The sequence below is a fragment of the Cupressus sempervirens genome, chromosome 10 (assembly GCF_028749045.1).
Source record: "Cupressus sempervirens isolate cs-2001-9-10 chromosome 10, ASM2874904v1, whole genome shotgun sequence".
NCBI lineage: Eukaryota > Viridiplantae > Streptophyta > Pinopsida > Cupressales > Cupressaceae > Cupressus > Cupressus sempervirens.
The window spans coordinates 657,070,748-657,092,434 of NC_143127.1; the positions used below are offsets into that span (position 1 = coordinate 657,070,748).

The window sequence follows — 21,687 nt, forward strand, 5'->3', positions numbered from 1 at the left end:
ACCACAAAAATCAATAAGGAGGCCAAACCTCATTAAGGAAGAACAGATTCAGCTGTACAACATAACAAAAAGAGGAGAAAGACTAGCTAACTAAGAACATCATAGTAATTGACCACCCAGGGAGTCCAACCTAAGGGACCCTCCATCCAAACGACACTTTTACGTTCTTGAATCTGCATCAGCCTGAATAAATCATCCTTTCTAGCATTCGCTTTCTTACGAATTTCTCTATTAAGGCTAAATATTGACGGTTATATTGACGGTTTCGTAATAAATTTATTTGTTATGTTTATTAAAAATTTAGGCTATCAATATCCATATGGTCTTAACAATATTTTTTTGGTCCATACGGTTCAAAAGTGGAAAGACGACGGCCAATACGGCCATCAGATTCCAGGCCTGTATGGTAGATATTGGTCGGATAGAAGGCCATTTAAGGCCTAAATATACATAAGAGGAATTTGCTCAGTTTGACAACGTCTTAAAACGCAACATATATAATTCTTCATGACAATGCTTAACGATTCAACAGGAAGCCCACGTCTCGTTGCAAAATTTATAGTTTAATCAGTCCTGAAAAAATTAGCTCTAATTGTTCGCTTGGTCCAGTAATGGACGCTCATTGATGACGGACATGGTATCTTTGAACTCATTGTTGCCTCTACTAATAGGCATAGCTCTCATGACATACGAAAACCACGTGACAGTACCCACTTGTGAAATCCTCCCTAACCAAGTTAAACACAATTCATCATCCTCAGATGTGAGTGTAATGCTCGTAGCAGATCTTCTTTTGTTGGGCTCTGAAACAGGCTACAGAAATCTCTTCTTCACTGTGCCTTACATGACAAGAATTTTGAGGGTTTGTTTTCTTTTTCCCATTTCAGGATTTTTAGTTTGAACTTTTGTAATCTAGGACATCTTATACAATTTCTGGAACATTTTATAACAAAGTTTTAGTGACAAATTAACGAACTATTTTATTAGCTCAATTTAATTTTTCCGAAATCGCTGGATGCTTTACAGCTAGGATAATTTTTATTTGTTCTGTTGCAGCCTAATTCCATATTTGGAATCTAACATGTTTACTGGACTCTGAAGTACGGTGCACGTAACTGTATTAGCGTCTGCTTATATCACCAAAACCTGCTATATTACACCATCCATGGGTTTTCCCTCCGAATTTATCCTTTTTCATCGGTAGCAAACGTTCTAGTCTCTGCCGTTTTGTAGTACGGGCCGCTCTGATCACATTCATAAGATTCGCAAACATGGGCTAGACTTGATTGCGCCACATTATCGTTGCACGATAACGCCTTTACGTGTTTTTAGAGAGGAGAATTTAAACCTATATCATGTACTAGTGAGTTTCTCCACTATCCTTATGTCACAGTCCCCTGGAGTCGGATTATTATTTAAACCTACATCATGTACTTGTGAGTTTCTCCATTGCCCTTATTCCACAACCCCTTGGATGCAGATTATCTATTTTATCATCAATAAAAGGGTTCATTCTTGTACTGACCTCTCCAGCAAGAGAGTGTACAAAATAAGAAAGCCTCTTCAGCTCGACATTTTTCTTCCACCAAAACCTGGTCGGGAGACGACTTTCAAGCAGAATATGGCAAACAAACCCACCTAAAGGAAAAACCAAGTCTGAGCTACAGAAAACCAAGACCATTTTGGCGATAATGATAACGGGGCAATTAATAACATCTTGTTCAAAAGATTGGATGCTGGTTTCTGCAGTATACAGCTATTGATGACAGGACTGGCAGAAAAGGCTAAACATCCATTGTTTCCATTACTATCTTTCTTATTTACAAAAATAATCCCCCATAGATTTGGATGGACTTGCTTTTTGAAACTAATTTATAAAAGGTTTTCTAATGCAACTTACTTATCATTGACATATTCGAAATTTTTGAAGTCACTCTCCCTGGACCCCAAGGGTATATAGTCGTTCTTGTGTTGTCACCACATATTCATCAAAATGGGTAGTAGCTGTGTCAATGGCATTTCTTCCATCACAATTCATTGTCAATCATCACCAGCAGCCATCTGTGCACTGCTGTGTCATTGATCTTCCACTTTAGACCATCATGGAATATGGCATCAAGGGTTTCTGTCAAACAATTTTCTGTATTAGCATCTTAGGTTCAGTTTCTCCAACTGAATATCCAGGAAGGGTGCATTTTATTTTCTAGCCCATCAATAAATTGATATATTCCAAATTGACAGCTGGAATATCTGGTACTGATGTAGATTTTATCTTATAAGTTCATATAGATACATATGCTGAAATAACCTCGAGTGATGTAGCAAATAGTTGGTGCATGTTAAATATGTTTGCATATCCCCTTACAATTACCTTTTTTTAACGTGATTGTTTAGTTTGCAGTGTAGAGAAGGGGTTGGCCAACCTTGAGATTGGTAAAATCCCAAGGGACGAATCGACTCTTGTGCCGTCTTTCTAAACTAGTTCTCTAGTTTGCTCGGGACATCAAGAAGATTAATTAACTAGACAGAACTTGAAACACTAATTAATGCAAGGTAAACTAAAGAAGCTAAAATACTACTATGTTACAAACAGAAACAAAAATTTTGACTATTGAAAATAGGAAAGCAAACTCTGAGGATGGACTGGCTGGCTTTGTGAGCTCACTGTCTTAGACGCTTGCGTAAGCCTAGGACTACAACATGGATGTAGGACACCTGCGCAGTGTATGTACATCCTTGTATGAACAAGATATGGGGGCTGAGAGAAGAAGGTACAAGACCATCAGATAATTTAACACAAATTAAATCTGGACTAACTGCAAAAAAAAGAGAGTGTGAGTAATCTATAAAAGTAACTATTTCAAACAATGTAAGAGAAAAAAGAATGCTTAGAACCAAGAGGTAGAAGAATCCCAAGATCTCTTGTTGCATCTTCCTTCAATACCTGTGCACAAACAAAAAGAATAATGTTGGGACTGCTTGATTAAGAGGTCTGCCAAAGTCGATCCCTGCTTTGGTGTTTCCACCTTCATGGACAACGAAGATAGCTAGATAGATAATGAATGACTGATTAATGATTAATGACAATTAATAAACAAGACAATGATCAAAACACTATGGTATGCTAAATAAAATGAGATGGGATGAGCATTGGAGAACTACCTTTCCAGATCAAGAAGGCGAAGCTTGGTGGGATGAAGATGAGATCAAGCTGGTGAATGATGAAGGTGGTAGAGCTGAAACATCAGAGTGCCATAAAGCTGTGAAAAGTGTCGAAGATGATGAAGAATATTGCCAAAAGCCAAGAAAAGTTTGAATCACCAAGAAGAGAGACAAATGAAGGCAATTTGTGAAGTTTAAAGCAGGCTGAATGATTCTTGATGTTGATGTGTGGTGGGAAGAAGTGTTACACTGCAGAAGCAGTAGTTGTAGTGTGCCAACAGCCACCTGGGCTTCTGTAGATTTGAGGGATTTGTGCACCCCATGCAGACATCTCCATAGCACACACGTGTCCTGAGCCAAACAGGTCACCTGGTCAGGAATTCGGGCAGGGAAGGTGACAAGGTGGATGGAGGCTTACATGGAATTTCAATTTTTGGCTAAGGTAGGGGCATTATGCAATGAGGAGTTACATGGGTTGTAATTTACAATACCACACATTGGTAGCTAATTTTTCCTTAGTTGCCGGATTCGTCCTAGACAAACTGGATCTGGGCTTGGATCCGCGAGGATGCGGGCAGGATCCTTGATTCTGCCTGTGGATCTGTCAGGATCTGCAGCCCGCAGATCCATAGGCAGAGTCAAGGATCCTGCCCATGAGGGTTGCGGATCCTGACGGATCCACAGGCAGCATCAAGGATCCTGCCTGGATCCTCACGGATCCAAGCCACAGCCCGAGGATCCATATCTTGAAATTTTCATAATTTCATTTTCTAATTCACCAATTCAATTTGAATGTGTTGATTTTCTTTATAATCATGAAAATAGATCAATTATCAAGTATATTAGATTCATAGATCCATACTAGAATCATAGATTCATACTATGAAATGATTTAGTTTTAGAATTATGTATATTTTTCTTATATTTTAGTATATATATATATAGAATCATAGATTTATACTATGAAATGACTTAGTTTTAGAATTATGTATATTTTTCTTATATTTTGGTATATATATATATATACACACACACACACACACACGCATGAATTCTCCATGAATCATAATTGGGAAAAAAAAATCCCTGAATCCACAGATCCGATTCACGTGCCTGAATCGGATTCGGCAACTAAGAGTTTTTCTGCTAGATAAAATTGAAAGGCCATTATTAGGTTATTCCAGAGAGAAACAAAATGTCTAACTCGTTTTAAGAGAATCGAATAAATTGGTGAGAGTTAATGGATTTAGTTACTATATGGTCCATAGGTTGTGCATAGAAGCATACTATAGTAGTCCACTCATCTTTACATTTCAGATTGAAAGGGTTTTTATTTTTACTATATACAATACTGCAGAATGATTCTCATAATAGAATTCTTCAATAGGCTCATAGATTTCTTGCGAGGTTCCATAGGTTGCAATTCTAAATTTTTAAGCCACGAGATAGAGCATGAAGCTGCCCTTACAATCTTTGCTTCTACCATAGACCATACAATCTGCAAAATCAAATGGGCAAGAAACAGCTATGCTTGTCAGCATGCAATAAAATAGCCTGATATGGGATTACTTGTGTTAGAGAAATCCCCAGGTCTGATATCCGAACCAGAAGAGGACAGTTCTACAGTTTGGCATGTTTGATTAAAATGTTCTGTTAATCTGATACATATAGGCTTCCATATGAGGAGTGCATTTGCAACCTCAAGAATTGTTTTGAGCTACTCTATTCAATAGTGGCTAAAGAACATGTTGAATTAAGGATAAACAATGTGCTATTCTTAAGTACCAATTTTACACATCAAAACCAAATACATCTGACTAAATTTTATGATCTTGCTTGATTTTCCAATTGAAGTAGGAAAAATTCAAATTCAAATTCTTGTCACTTTGAAGAGAGGCCGAGGACGTTTCCAAGGTGTTTTTGCATCCTCAAAACATTTATAACTGTGGATGACCCGATTTTGGTTGGGTATTCACCCCCTGGTAACACAGTTTAGGAGGTGTTTTATACATGTTTGGAGGTGTTGATGTGAGTTTTGTGACCACTTCAACATGCTGAATCAAATACTTAGTATTCCAAATGAAACACCAAATCTCCAACTCTCCTTTTAACAAGGAAGCTCATATGCTGAACAATGTATTTGGATTGTGTGGTCAAATGAGACAACACCAAGGTTCCTTCTATTTTGTGGACTTTCACTCAGTTACAATGATGTGATATGCTGGTATCACAAAGGGACTTACTCTAGTTCATTGAATGGACTTAAACTTTCTAATGCGAATAATTTGGTAATTTGAGCTGGTCAGCTACTTCTAATCAAACAAACTGCATATAAGGATAAGGGGTATAGAATGCTAATCCAAGTTTACCAATGTAAGAGATCATTGATAGTGAGGCGAGATCTTAATCAGTCCTTGTTTCATCAAACCAGCTACCACCAAGGAGGGTGCTATCTTCTAAGGATACAGGAATGGTTTTCACATTTTTAATACTCATTCAAATACTCCATGATGGCACAATCCGAATGAACATTTCCAATTGAAGATAAATGCTTTCTATTAGGCTGAGATGAACCTTGCACTGTTACTTACAATCAACAAGTACCAAAAGGTATGGACTCTAGCTGCATCATTAATCACTATTCAACAATATCTTCCATTCAACTGCTTTTGCTTCTAATCACTATTCAACAATATCTTCCATTCAACTGCTTTTGCTTCTACTCAACATAAAACAAAATCCTACAAGTGAGGAAATGTACAAACCATGCGATACTCCAAAATAATACAAATAATCCACCATGAAGACCAACAATGAATTATGAACAATTTTTGCAGTATTATTGCAACAATCTCTCCAAGTCTCCTCTACTTCAAAACTAATGAGATACAAATGAGAAGGCCTTAGCCTTTTATGGTTGTTCAAATCTAATGGATGGCCAAGATTGATTGAATATCAAGGGTGAGGATTAGTCCAACATAGCCCTAATTAGGGTTCCCCCAACTACCATCGACAAGTATTAAAAGCTTATTGACCTCATCCAATTGCAATAAAGAACTACCTTATGGGCCAATGAGAAAATTAAATCACTTAAATTGACCAATCAGAAAATTGGTTTGGTAGAAGAATTGAGTGAATTCCACATGTACACTTGGCATCATTTTGGACACATGCAATTGAAGTCTTCTGATTGGTTGAAGATGAGTGGGTGCCACCTCAACATGCTTATCTTGTACAGTTGATCAATTCCTTGGAGATGAAATAGTATTTCTTGATAGTCAACTTTATGAAGTCTTTTGTTAATTCTGATGGCTCATATTTGCAAATTGCTTCATCTTCTTGAAAATTTTCTCATTGCAATTGCTTGTCTTTGAACTTGCTTGTTACTTGAAATTTTGATTCCTTGGCTTTGATCTTTAGAAGTGTTGATGCACTTCAAGGAGTTGGATTATTCTATCCAAACTTGGATTTCCAAAGGAAGTTCAAGTTGGTGATGATTTTCCTCCATTTGCTTGTAGACTTGTGCATTTTTCTGGATCTTTGCTCTCCATCTTGTTCTTGTTCCCTCGGGTTTGCATCTTTACTTTGACCATCAACTTTGAACTATCTTCTTGCTTAAAGTCATGAGCTTGATCTCACCACAGTCCTTTGCTCTCCAAGCATTTCCTTCCATCATAGTTACCTTAAAAGAAATAATTGCATCAAGATTTTTGAAATGATGAATATGGACAAGAAAATAATTGTTAAGATAAAACTGTTCTTTCCACTTATTTGATTTCAGCATAATGCATGGATGAAGGAAACTTGTAACTAATCTTGACAGCAATGAAGCATAAGTATTAACAATTTTTAACTCAGATTCACATCATTATCTTCTTAATTGTCAACTTTGATTGATCACGCTAGTAAATATTTGATTTCCTGATTGCACCTTTGCTCACGAATATGATCTATTTTTCAACCTTGGCTAACCTAGACTTGTCCTGGTCATTGAATTTGGGTTCAATTCCTATTGATGAGGTCAAATTGCCTGGTTTCTAGGGGCTGGCAGAAATATTGGGGGTCCATGTCCAGCCTTGTGGACATGAAGAGGTTGGGTTCTGACCCCTCCATGTTGAGCCACTTTGTTCCTTACAAATGGATCTGCTTCTTCAAAACAACTTACAGTTCAACTTTTCCTTATGATTCTCAGCTTCAATTTCATTCTAAACTCTTCTTCATGATCTAATGGCAAAGGTTTACTCATTAAAATCTCAAGTCCTGATCATGGATTTTTCTTAAATCAGACTTCTCTTAGGGGGGATAATTCCGATTTTCACCTTGGATTGTCTAATTCTAATGTCATTATGCCTAAGGAACTGAAACTTGCTCAAAATTTGAGGGCGAAATTTTGAGGTCTCAAGCCCAAGATTGTGGACACGAGCGAGTGGGAATCCGACCCCTCCATGTCAAGGTCTCATTTACCTTTCACATGGATTAGCACTCTATCTTTCTTTCTTAATTTTCAATCTACAATTTCACTTGAAATTATCATTTCCCCTCATTATGGCCTCGATAGATTTCATTCTAAAATGTTGGGCTCAATTATGTCCTTTCTCCTCCCTTGCAGGTCTGATCATGATACCTTTGTGAAGTAGCTGCTCTGTAGTTTGTTAAAATTAACTAGTTTTAGTCAGAGGGATCCTTATCTTTACCTCGAAACTCTAAATTTTTGCGCAAGAGATTACATGGACTAGAAATCTACTCATAGTAAGGGATTAGATTTTTTTGGGGGAAATCCTATTATGGACACAATGGGGTCAGATTTCAACCCCTCCATGTCTAAGCTTGGACGTGTGGTGGTTGGATTCTGACCATTCCAAATCCAAGCTCCAGTTTTTTGACATGGGGAATCTTGCTCTTCTTTGCACTTTTCTTGTATTCTTTCCCTCTTTTCATGCCTTCCTTCTCATTTCTTCGTCAACAAAACCTTCATAACACTGTGTCTTTCACATTCAAATTCATCTCATAGCTGCATATTTGCCTTGCGTTTTCATCTCAACTTCATGCTTTGTAGTTATTTCCATCATTCTCACTTTGATTCTAAAATTACTAAGTCCACTTCTCTTATAGTTCCCTGATTTCAACCACTCAACCCTTACAACCAGACCTCTACCTTCTCTTGGATTTCAATCTCATTCCTTTCTAAGTTACTGGTTTGAGTTCGGGTTCGAAGAACCAGTTCGCTGGTACGACAAAAATTTGAAATGCGGTTTCAGTTTGTTTGGGTTTGTTAGTACAAAAACATGTAAAAATTATACATACATACATATGTATGCAGACAAGAAGAATGAAGTAAAATTAGAATGCCACATAGTATCATAGAAACAACAAAAACACTATAAACTTGTAATTATAATATCATATCTATTGTCAACACCAAAATATTAAAATCATATCGAGTCCAAGTATCTTTGTTTTGACTTTCAACGAATAGAATTTTATACTAAGTTTTAATCATCTAATGGTTTATCTAAATCTTCATTTTCTTCTTCTCATCATCAAAGGCATTAGTTGATTCACAAATAGTGCCAACATCAATGGGATCAGTTGCACTAATGACTTTTTGCTTTCTAAGTTGTCAAATCCTTATTACATTATCATTGTACAGAGAGCTTGTTAGTTTGTAATCCTACTTAAAAAATATTATAAAGTAGCTTGCAACTCCCTTCACCTATTGAAGATGTTGTTTAATGTTTAAAATATCATTTCTCATGATACAAAGCTTCCAATTAATTGGAAAGGGTCATTATCAACAATTGAATATAAACATTTTACTGGAAGATATATTGAGTTCTAGTTTAGTTTGATGTAATAAATATCTGAACTTTAGCAAAATTTGTTTTGTAATGTTAAAGATCTTTATTCAAATGCTGTAATAATAATTTTCTGCACTAAATTATAGAATGTATCTCGGTGGAGCTGTACCTGGTTTGCACTCGGACCTGCCTGGGTCTGCCCTGTATTGACCATGGTTCTACCTAGGTTTGACCTAAAGGAACCAGCTTGCCGGGGTTCGGACCCAAGTGGAACCCAAAAGGGAACCAGAACCAGAACCAAGGACTGGTTCGAAATTTGCCTGGTTCAAAGGGCTGGGGGGAGAACTGGGTGACTTAAGCCTTTCGATTGACTTGACTCTCAGGCGAGCTTGTTCATTCCTAATGTTGCTCTGACTCATTTCACTACCTAGAAGATTCTGAAATTGTTACCAAGGCCATCTAAAACACATGCCCCTGCTACCAAGAAAAAAGAAGGGGTCCCTGTTTGCAGCGGGGTGATGGTGTGAAATTCTCACACAGTAGGTTGCTATGAGGGATTTCCTTGCTTTTCGTACCTGTTTCAGTCAACAGTACCTTATGCTCTGCCATTATCGATTTGTCATATGCACAAAAAATTATATTGGACCAATTCTTTCTTGACATAGCATGTTGTGTGGTGATTTGAAGTGTTGTTGGGAATGATAAGATTTCAGTCAATAGGATGTGGTTTTGTGCATTGGAATAATTGTCTGGAGTGTTTGATAAGCTATTCTATGCCTGTAAGTTGTAACCCTCCATTTCTTTATTACAAGTGATGGAGGTTGTTTGAAGTTATGTTGCTGTCCTGTCGTTGGATGCGTTCGAGGGTGGTTTGAGAAGTGTTTGCTAAGGTTCCAAGTTTCAGGTCCTGCATTTTCCTAATAGCTGACCTATAACAGTAACAGTTTATACCATGTTTCCAGGCTCTTTCATGTCTGTACCAGCTTGTGTGTTTGATCTACCGTCGTTATGTTTGCATTTCATGTATTAAAATAATTTATCAAAATTTTGAGTAATGTTTCCTACCAATCACTTTGTAAGAGCAGCTAATGAACATTGAAAATTCATTTCAGAACTTCAATGACAGTAAGCACCATTGTTTGCATGTTCATGATTGTGATTTGATTTGGCAAAATTGGCAAATTTTCTAGGGGTGATTACTACATATTTGGTGTATGTGTTTAGGACTTCGTGTTGTTTAATGTGTTCTTGCTTTGTTCAGTCTATGTTTTCAGCAATATTTTTAGTTAAAAAACATCAAGTTTTGCCTTGTGTTGAAGTTTGTGTCAGCATTTTGTCCAGGTGACTTCTCGTTGTTTAATGTGTTCTTGCTTTGTTTGGTCTATGTTTTCAGCAATATTTTTAGTCAAATGACAAAAAACATAAAGTTTTGCCTTGTGTTGAAGTTTGTGTCAGCATTTTGTCCAGGTGACTTCTCATTGTTTAATGTGTTCTTGCTTTGTTTGGTCTATGTTTTCAGCAATATTTTTAGTCAAATGACAAAAAACAAAGTTTTGCCTTGTGTTGAAGTGTGTGTCAGCTTTTTGTCCAGGTGATTCAAAAAGATACTGTAGGTTTTGTAAAGTTGAGAGTTAACAACTGTCTCAAGACAGATTTTAAAGGAACGCTTAACAACTTGCTGTGAGTTCCATCTCACAACTTATCAAGAATCTACAAGGAAGTGGGTAAGTTATGCAGCCTACTTTGTAACTGTATCACAATATATGTATTACAATCCAAAATAAGATAATTATGATGAAACTTTATGCATGGGGAAATAGAGGACGGAATATTGAAAAAGGTTTGCAATTGGCAAAGAGGGATTTCAACTTTCATCTAACGTTCATGCATTCATATTGCAGACATCTTTTGTTCAATCTTTGTACAGTTTGTAAAATATAACGTGATTGGAAATACAGAAGTTTTAAGAGTTTCTGGGGAGGAGACATTTACAGAAGCTGGGCAGAGTGATGGGTTATTTGATTATCTGCATCTTTCAGAGGCCAAGGAATCCTAATTATACTTTTGGTTTTCTGCCTTTACTTGATTAATCAGTTAGCGAGGATGGTTTTATTTCTTTTATCAGAAATTCTATATTTCTTATAATGTCTCAATTCTATCTGTTATAAATGGACTGAAGCATGCATTTTTCAGACAGTTTATAAGTTGTCAATAAAAGAATTGCAATAGAACTCAATAAAAAACTGGAAACTATGTATATGTGCTGATGGAGGACACTGCCAGGGCAAGCTTTAGGAGTTTCTGCACTTTTGAACTTTTGGTAAAACAAATATTAGCAGTTCTATATGTTCCAAACTATCCTGATAAATATCAGTCATTCCCAAAAACTTGCTGCATTTAGTCTTGAGAATATTCTCTATGGCTTTTACATGGTATCTTGTCATTTTGATTTCATTACCAGACCATTTCATATTACTTCATTCACTCAAGTTCAGTAACTAGCCTCAACTGAAGCAAATTATTTGTCATCAAACTTCGAAATTGGCTTTTCTGGATTTCTTAAATAGTTATTTTCACTTTTTAAAGATAGTAAGATGTTTGCCACAAGTTGAGTTCTATTATAGAAAGTTCTGCATAATCCTTTGCTGTTTTATCTTTCTCCGAAAACAAGGCACAGAGCCGGGATCCCCAATTCCTTTTATGTGAGAAGCAACGGCTTACAAATATGATATCATGAAAGAAATTAGAGGATTGTGCTAGAGGTTTAATTGTTTTCTGTTCTTCAGTGATCCTCTAGTCTGTGAGATTGCTGCTTTTGTTTTACTACTGTAACTTGATTTTGTGATGAAATTTGGTCTGGATTAAGGCATGTTTGTAGTTTGAGGCAACATTTTATTATTATTATAAGTATGTCAGATGTTTTCTGCATTGTGATTACAGAAGTCACTTCTGAAGCTGAAGCCGGATATGTTAATTGTTCTGGGAGATGTTTCTGCAAATGGGTGGAAATCTGCAAATAAACAATGGCTATCTGTTCTACATCAATTTCAAATCATGGTGGGGCCTTTTGTTGAAATTCCATTGCATATTGTTGTTGGAGATAAAGAGGTTGGAGGATGCCATGAGATGGACAGACTTATTGATCGCGCTGTCAATAGTTTACCTGGATTAGGGTCTGCTGCTTGTGGCTTCTTTTCTATAAACAATGTTAGTTTTGTTTCCTTGAATGCTTTAGCCATGGCATGTGACCAGGATAATTTACGCTTTGTTGTTGAAAGTGTTATTGAAAGGGAAAGTGCAGAACTTCAACAGGAAAGGAATGAAGATGAAATGGCTAACAATGTTGAAGTTCCAGAAGAAGCTAATAGTTTTATGATGTGTGAAACTTCTCCAGAGGAGTCATCCAGTCATGATGAACAGCAGTTCTGTTGGAGACAAAATGGTGTTCGAGCAGGAAAAGGTCCGGTGGTTTTGCTGCATCATCCATTGTATAGAGCTAGTGATGAAGCTTGCACAAATATTGACATACCAAAGTGCAGCGTATGGAATACACAATCCCAAAACTGTAAGAAATCTTGGGCATCAACAGATTTGTAAGTTTGAGTTTACTCCAGATACATTTGTTTGTTTTCTGTTTCAACAACAATACATAGGTTTACTTGTATGCCACCACTCTCTACATTGCTTATGTTTAATATTTGAGCTCATGAGCTCTTCCAAGTTTTGGTTGCATGTTGCTGAAAGCCCAAACATATGTTTTAAAGTTGAGACTTTAACAACTAGCTTAAGGAAGAGATTAAACCAAAATAAATTTAAGTAGTTGGAGAGGATAGCCCAAGTTAATGGAAGTAAAATATACCATAATCTTACAGATAGAATGGATGCCCAATGCCCTCTTTGGAGAAAGTAAACTTTTGGTCAGAAGACTTATCAGGCCTCCATGAGACACAGAAGATGTGTACTGCTTCTTGTGACGAGGACTGTATTGTGGAATCCAGCCAAGCACTTTAAATTTCATGTGTGGAATGGATGTGTTTGTATAAACTTCTTGCATTTTTCCAGAGTGCTCTCTTTTCTCTCATAATTTGTGAGAGTGCTGGATGCTATCAATGTAAGGTGACTTTTGAAGTTCATTTAAATGAATATTTGTCATGCTTCCACCTTGAAACAGTCATGTATGATTAAGGTGTCACATAGAAAGGATGCCCTTGATTCAGTCATGTACGGTTGAGGTATCACATAGAAAGGATGCAATCAATGCCTGATATGGTATGTAAACATGGATTCGATTCAGAAAAGAGTTTATTATAGCAGCGACTTGTGGTTATTAATCCATGAACTGGGGAGCAATGATCATTAGTGAGTAAATATCACAAGTTTTAGTAGCAGACACCACAAAGAGGTAGCAGCCATTCAATAATCATGAATAAAGAGGCATTGGGTTCCTGGACGGGGAGCAAATCTAATGCAGAGGCTTGGGTGAACGACTCAAAAACTTGGGAACATTTCAATGCCAATCAGGCATACTTCACATCAAAGGCTATGGAATCAAATTCAGAACAAACCAAAATTTGGTTCAAAACTTCAAACTCTACAAATCAACACCTTGAACATCTTTGGAATGATGAAAATGTCATGAGAGAACTACATTCGGTCAGAAATACATTGGCAATGCATAAAACAGATCTTAACAAACTTACTGTCTCTGCAGCCACAGGAACTCATACAGTAAAGTGACAGTTTTCAGAAATGGACTTGTTTGATCCCTTAAACTTCACAACCAATATTTCTGGAAAGAAGAAAGCTTGTTGCCAACATCATTATCTTTCTACACACCAAATTATAGGTAGCCCAGACATAATCATACTAACACGTTTACTGACTGCAACTTCTGGAAGAACATTTTCTGAACAGGCTGCCTTCACAAAAATGACCACAACTTATTAAATACTCCATAAAAATTGACGAGACTTGAAGAAGGTGAAAGCTAATAAATGTGACTATCAAATCCAAGAGGTTTTATGCCATTAATAGGCTGTACAAGGCCGTAGAACTTACTGCAATATTACTGTTTGTGTTTTTCTAGCAATCATCAATGTGAAACACACTCCTAGGGCATCAAAGGAACATGGGCAAATCTAATATTTTGGATCTGCAGCATTAGGGTCTTCAAAAGAATATCAAAATGGAATGTTTCACCAATTCCTAGCCTCTTTGAATGGATATATTTAAAAGGTACGCAATTGCTTTATTTGTTGATTGCCCTTAATGAGGGTTTGGGGTGTTTTCACAACAACTTCAATAATAATGACGGTTACAAAGACTTCAATAACTCCTGCAAAACTTTATGAAATTCAATTTTAGTCTTATTCAAATGAAAGATAAATACATATACTAACATCCACAATCATGCATGGATCCATTTAAAACCATGCAAAGCCATAAATGCTGACTGTTGCTGTCCCAGGGATGGAAAATATACAGAAAATAACAGATTTGTATTGTCTTCTTCAAAAATTCCATACAATCTCCATCCCCACATCGCTTCTTCCTCCTACAAACGCCCAAACAAGGACATTTAACTCTTCTCATGCCTTCAACTGATCAAAACTAATTCTAACTGCCCATTCCCACTAATTTGCTTTTTGACAACATCTGTTTGCATTGACAACTTTTTGTCAACATGACATTTTTTTGCAATATTTGGAATATGACCACAAAACTTGAAGTATGATCCTTATATGCCAAATGGACAATATAAGTCCACTTATACTATTTCTACTTATTTTGGTCATTTTTCAAGCTTTGACCATGTATGATTTATCAAGACCTCATGGTTCACTAGGAACTTAATGGCTTTAATAGCCCTACAAAATGATTAGAATAGATTCCAAATGGTCCTTAGGACCTTATACAACCTTGAAAAGAAATTACATACAAAAATAAATACCAAAGTCTTCACGAGTCATCCCACTGAATAGATGCTCCACCAAAATTGATCAAAGAGACATGACATTTCAAAGGGGCAGGTTTCAAAGGAAAGAAAGTGACTCCCCTGCCCCTAGAGAATTTTAAAAGAAGTCCATATTGGGAAACTGGGCATCAAGGGTGGATAAGATTGATATAAAATATCAGTGTTCAGAAAAAGAGCAAACTTGTGAATTAATGAGTTTGGTATGCTATATGGATAAATGTTATTATATATCTATAATATTTAGTATATTTTTGACCAAGATATTAATAAGCTTGTGAATCTATTATATGTTTTATATTTATAAGTTTTTCTGGTTTTCTTACCACAAACCATCATATGAGGAATGGAAGGAAACAAGTTAGAGAGAGGTACTAAATTGGTTCCCTCAAATTAAATAGGCCACCTCAAGTGATGGAATTGTCTTAGCTGGGTGTTCCTGCATCTTGTGGGCCAAGGGGCGGGCTTTTATAGAGTACAGGTAACACTCTTGGGCTCAATTGCTCTGAACAATTTGTGGCTAGTGGTAATCTTATTTATGATTTCATATAATGTCAATTGTTCATTAACTCTCATGCTCGATAACTTTAGATGAGTTATCGTTAGAATGCTATTGGTAAAATGAATGATATTGTGGAATTGTTGATAATGGTAAAAATAGGTCTATTCCAATTTGGGGACATCACAATATTGCATTAATTGACAAAATATATCTCATAGAGTGCCAACAATGATTTTGTATTATGATTCATTTCATGCCTTGCTAGTAGTCAATGTCAACATATTCATGCTATACAAACTACCTTAATTTAAGAAATTCCTTGCCAAGACCCTCTCCAGGCAAAATAGACTTGTGATCAAAAGCATTAGAACTCTAGTTTGAGTGTTAGGGCCATTGTGAGACAAAGGAGATATGGTACTGCTTCTGGTGATTGTAGAAGCCAATAGAACTTAATGTGATAAAGCTCATAAAAGGGGAGATCACAAAAGAAGATTCTAATGAGATCTAACCACAATAAAGATCTAAAGAATATCAATGTAACAAGGAGCATAAAAGGGTGGATCTAAATGCAACAAGAAAGATAGAGAGATCTAACTTCACAAGATAGAAAAATCCAACTCCAAAATCACACAAAGTAGGGAATGCACAAAGATGCAATCTAACACCAAAATAAAAAAGCAAAGATGCATCGGGAATGCCAAAATGTTTAGGGAGAAAATGACATCAATAAATTTAACAATGTAAACTAAATGAGATGAATTCATTAGTTGAACAATTTCACCCTAAGCCATCCAATATAAGAGAAAGAGGGGCTTCCAAACACTCTCAATATAAATCAAGGTGGATTAGCAAAATTTGAATAGGATGAAAGGGTGCCAATGTCAAACTGAAATGATACTAAGTATGCAAGTAAGTCCTCTTTCATGCAATGTTAATTTACTTTAAATGTGCAATGTGAATGTAAATTGAACCGATTGATTAAATTACAAAGTTAAAATAGATCTAAGAGCAATATGTAAGCACCCAATCCAATTCAAATGTGAAAATAGTCTATGATAAGAGATAAGAAAAGGAAGGGTAAAAATCTGACCTTAAAATATGTTAGGGGTAGTGCTTTTTTGCTTCAAAAATCATGGATCTAAAATTGTGACTAAGAATCTAATTGTGGATTTGCGATCAGGGAAGAAAACCCTGAAAACCTCAGATCTCTAGGTATAGGTAGATTTGGGTGACGTCTACCAATAGGTTTATGGGATGATGGACATGTTCTCGGAGCATAGAAACTAGGTCAACCCATATTTTTATTAAAGCTTATGACTAATATTGTCTAGATCCGAATTGACAATTTCAATACCTTGTTCTTGCACACAAGAAAAAATGATTTTTGTTGGGGGGTGGAGGTGCTTGCCTTGGTCAAGCCCCTATTTAGGAATTAATGTTGAAAGAGACAAGTATGTAAAAGCATGCAAAGAAGTAAGTTGAATGTAAGTATTCACCTTACTTGATAAAAACCTTTGTCAATAAGGATTTTGCAATGCTTGAATGTTGTTGATGTTGAATCTTCAATGAAGGATGTAGGAAATCTCCACAAATACAATGGATCTGACCAATACCAAATCATGGAGCCGTGGATGTAGATGTGCACAAAGGATGAAGAATATGATGAATGCCACGATGTAGATCTCCTCCTTTGATGGCTAAACAAAACAATAGATCTTGAAGAGGAATTGTTCACAAAGGATTATTGAATCTTGAGTACAACTTGAATGCTTGATGAATTCTTGAAATGCTTAATGAAATTGCCTTGAATTTGCTAGCTTGAGTGTCCATGCGCTTGTGATTGCTAGTGGATGTCTTTCTATGTAAAAATGAGGGGCCTAGGCTTCCTTTAATACTAGTTTTTGGAATAGAAAACAAAGCAAACAGATAGGGTCACCCAATTTTCAAAATTAAATCCCTGAGAAAAAACTAGCCTAGAGACCAAAACTGTCTGGGGTATAGGTTGACCTATACTAGTATAGGTTTGCTGAGTCGAATTGTACTAGGGTTATCCTAAGAAGGATTACCTCGAGGTATTAGTAACTACATTGATGAAACCTAAAAAGGGGGTAACTGAGTGGGAGAAAAAACAGATTAAGCACAAATGCATCCATGGTCCATAAAATTAGTAAGGAACATAGCTAAAAGGCCTTTAATGATGGGTGCTTCATTTTAAGATGGTACGATAAGATATTATATAAGCCATTTATAATATATAATTTTTTTAATGTATTATTGATTATATTAATATTTTTTACATGTATGTAATTATATTTCATATATTTGATATGCGATATATAAAATTTATTCATTAGAATATTATTATTTATTTGTATATAATTATATAGGTAGGTTAATGTATTTATTTATTTTTATATTATAACATTATTATTAGTAATTTTAATATTAAATGTTATAATAGCTATTTATTATTACTAGGTTCTATTCAGAAATAAATTAATGTGGCCTTTCCAAGAACACTTATCCTATCATTATGTTGATGTGCTCCATCTGTTGCCTATTCTTCATGTTGGTCAACTAATTAGAACATTCTGAAAGCTATTACTGTTACATCCCAATTTTTGACCTAATTTAAAATATAGCCGTTGAGGTTCACATGAAGTCAATTGACAGTTAAATTTGTTATAATCTTGTGAAATGGTAAGATAGTTAGTCGTTATAATTTATTTATCACAAATTCATAGGCGGTTAGCCGTTATAATTATTTATGATTAAATAACTTTTTATGGTAATATGATTTAACTGCGAAGAATTTTCTTGTAGGAAGCACGTCAAAGGGGTGGAAGCATTGTTAGAAAAGAATTAGGCACAGGAGCATCACCATCACTGGGCAAATGGGTTGAGGACCTAGTGACTTGAACATCAGGATACAATTGATAAAACCGCATGAGCTATTAAATAAATAATTTAAAACGTAAAATAATTTAATTGAATTATAAAACGTACCTCAAAGGATTTAATATGATCTTTCACCTTATTATTATAATAGATATATCTATATACATACATATAGATATAAAAATGAAATGGCACCATTATATTATAATAATTTAATAAAGTGATGTCACCCCATTCATATATTTACATGTACATATATAAATATAAGATTATAATAATATTCAAAATATAATAACATTCAAATTATAATAATATTTGAATTATAACCTTCCAACTCTTTTTCCATTTTTATTCTTCCCTTGTTTATAATCGATTTAACACTTGGCAAATCGATTTAACACTTGGCAATTTGAAGTAACATACAATCTTTTAAAACCGGCGGAAGCCAAAAAGTCATGGCTTGTTCTTTTATATAGAAGCCATGAGAGGAGTTGGGAATATAATCCACACACCTGGCTACGATTTTACTTACCCTCTCTGCCACCTTCAACACCCGTCTTCATTTCCATTTACAAGTAGCTTTTCTGCCGTAGATACTCAGCCATTGAGGAATAGGTATTCTACATTTGGATACGTCTGCAGCGTCCAAAGGAGGACAAATTTTCCAATTCGATTTGCAAGGTTTTAGACATATTAAGAATATACATCAGGTCATGTAATGCTATTTCAATATCATTTTATAACAACCAGTTAGGCTCACAAGATTCCTTCTTTTCCAAATTTATTTCAAAGCTACAATATGAGTTTGCTGCATACTCCATGTTCTTTGTTATCAGTCCTCTTCTTTTAACTTTCAAAACAATTTAGATACAACCCTTATGTAGATGTTTTTCCAAGTACAATAAAATCTGGAATAAAATATACTATCCAATGATATTTTCCAAATAGTCTCAAGAACATAATCTTTTGGTCACAGTTGTGATAAGCATACTAAGCAACGAATCTGTGCATAGAGCAGATTGCAGCAAGTTTCAACATTTATCATGATGATATCTCGTTTGATATCTTGTTTGAATTTACGAATTGAACTTCTTTAATTTAGCCTTGTTAATTTAGCGATAACCAAGTAACCAAAGTATGGATCCATAAATCTTTATGCCATTGGATATTAAAATTAAACAATCAATTCTGAAATCTTTAAAGAACATAATTATGTAATCACAGATTGTGAAATGTTGGATTTATGTTATCTTCCTAAATAAATTGATAGAGCCGTTTGCTCTGAGATTCCAACGCCTGGGACTCACCGGACTGTATAGCCAAGGGAAAGGGTGAAAGAGTGAGAGAAAGGAATCTGCAATAACAAAAAACAAAATTAGATATGACATAACAGTGTTTATCATTTTTTAATATGAATTATTTAATAGCTCATGCATGATCCTGTTTATTGTATTCTCCTGCTGTCAAGTCGAGTGGTGTGAATAGATACCAGGATGCTCAGTGGATGACAAAATGTTCCAAGTCTATTCCGGGTGGGGAGGGCTTTTCTTGTTAGAGATTGTGTGGGGATAAGTTATGGTCCGAGGTTGGGTGGTTAAGCCCTTGACAATGTTTCACCTCTCCTTAAGTTGTTGGATGTACAACAGACAAAGATAAGCTATACATTCAATTGTTATTGGGAAGAGGTATTTTTATTTTTATGATATATATGCAAGACTAAGGTAAGATTAATTGAGTTGTATCATTGTTACAGTTATTTTACATTTAAATGCGAGAGATAGATTTATTTGATGGATTGTTATATCAATCTTTCATTTATATGAATAATAAATATGAGCATATCTTCTAAACTTATGTTATTGCCACAACTAAGCAATCAGAAAGAAATGAATGATAGAGTGGTATCTGAAGCCCTAATTAATTCAATGGTATCTAAAGCCCTAATTGATATAGTGGTATTTGATGCCCTAAATGGTCCAATGGTAATTGAAGCCCTAAGTGATACAGTGTTATCTCAAGCCCAAAATGATCCAATGGTAATCGATGCCCTAAGGGCCCATTTGGTTGTTGGCATAAGAATTGAAAATTAGAATAGAAAACTGGAATGGGAATGGAAATGGGGAATGTGAATAGAAAAGGGCAATTCCAATCCTGTTTGGTTGACTTGGAATTTGATTGGCAATATGTTAATCTATTGTTTGGTTGTACAAAAATGGAATAGGAATAAGGTTAAGTTTTGTATTTTTAAAAATATTTCTCTTAATTTTTTTTGTTTTAATTTATTGTTTTTTGGTTCATTTTTTCAATAATGGTAAAAAGGTTAATTTATTTTATTAATTGAAGTTAATGAAAAATATAATTTATTTCATTTTTCTAAACAAATAGATATAATAAAAAAATGTTAAAAAAAAATCAGATTGGGGATAGGAATGGCCTATTCCAATAACAATTATTTTTTGGAATGGACATATGCTCATTTTAGGGGCAAAATTGGAATATGTATGCCTATTCCCTATTCTGATTTGGGGTACCAAACAGAAAATACATTTCCTATTCCAATTTTCCTATTCCTCTTTCAGCAACCAAACGGGCCCTAATTGATATAGCGGTATGTGATGCCCTAATTTTATATACTGGTATTTAATGGTAATCATTATTTGATTTTGATATAGCGGTATTGGATGGTAGTCGTTATATGATATTATTATAGTGGTATTTGTGGACTAACCTGGGTGGTTGTAGAAGCATCCCTAGATTGACTTCGGTCTCTAATTCCATGGTATGTAGTTTTTAATTTCATAGTAAATTCATTGATGGTGTTTTCAATTTTTAGTTAAGAAATTTTGTTTGACTGATTTTAACCGTTAATCTCATTTATATAAACGAAATTGATGTAACTGTCTTCCTATGAAATTGAAGAAGTAACTTCATTTCTTTGAGTATGCTAGTTGTCAATTAAGACCCGGGAAATCTGGTTGTTACAATTACAGCGGATTCTATCTAAGTAGCATCATGAAAACGATTGGTTTCCTTGCTATTTCATGTTATGTTATTTTTATGGGTGTATCAGTTTTAGTGTATGTTTATTTCTTGGGTGGTCAATTATTTTTCTTTTCTTTCTTGGATTGAAGGATTAATTATACTATCTAACCTCTGCAACAATGTTTAGCTTATGTCTCTGTATGATGAAAATTTATAACCAATGTGAATATGTATCCTTTGAAGCTTCCAACTAAATAAAGAACACAAAAGAGTTTTACATCTTCCTAATTAGAAATATCAATATCACATCCTCACTGTTTGACAAGCTGTCTCTTTTCATAGTATCTTCTGTTTTCTAAAGTACAAATCTTAAT

At 35.1% G+C, this 21,687-nt stretch overlaps 1 protein-coding gene across 3 annotated transcripts in view; it reads left to right on the forward strand.

Moving 5' to 3' along the window:
- The first annotated feature begins 463 nt into the window (after window positions 1–463).
- The window catches only part of LOC149535542 (uncharacterized), a 52,515-nt gene continuing 31,291 nt past the window's right edge, over window positions 464–21,687 (forward strand). Inside the window, exons 1-3 of one of the 3 annotated variants that reach the window (XM_089803447.1) lie at window positions 528–862; window positions 10,552–10,684; window positions 11,901–12,553. In XM_089803447.1, the coding sequence (XP_089659573.1) occupies window positions 11,928–12,553 (626 nt within the window). In that variant the 5' untranslated portion in view covers window positions 528–862; window positions 10,552–10,684; window positions 11,901–11,927. Of the gene's footprint in view, window positions 863–10,551; window positions 10,685–10,918; window positions 12,554–21,687 lie in introns of all 3 variants that reach the window. The other 2 variants (XM_089803448.1, XM_089803446.1) reach the window with 2 other exon arrangements.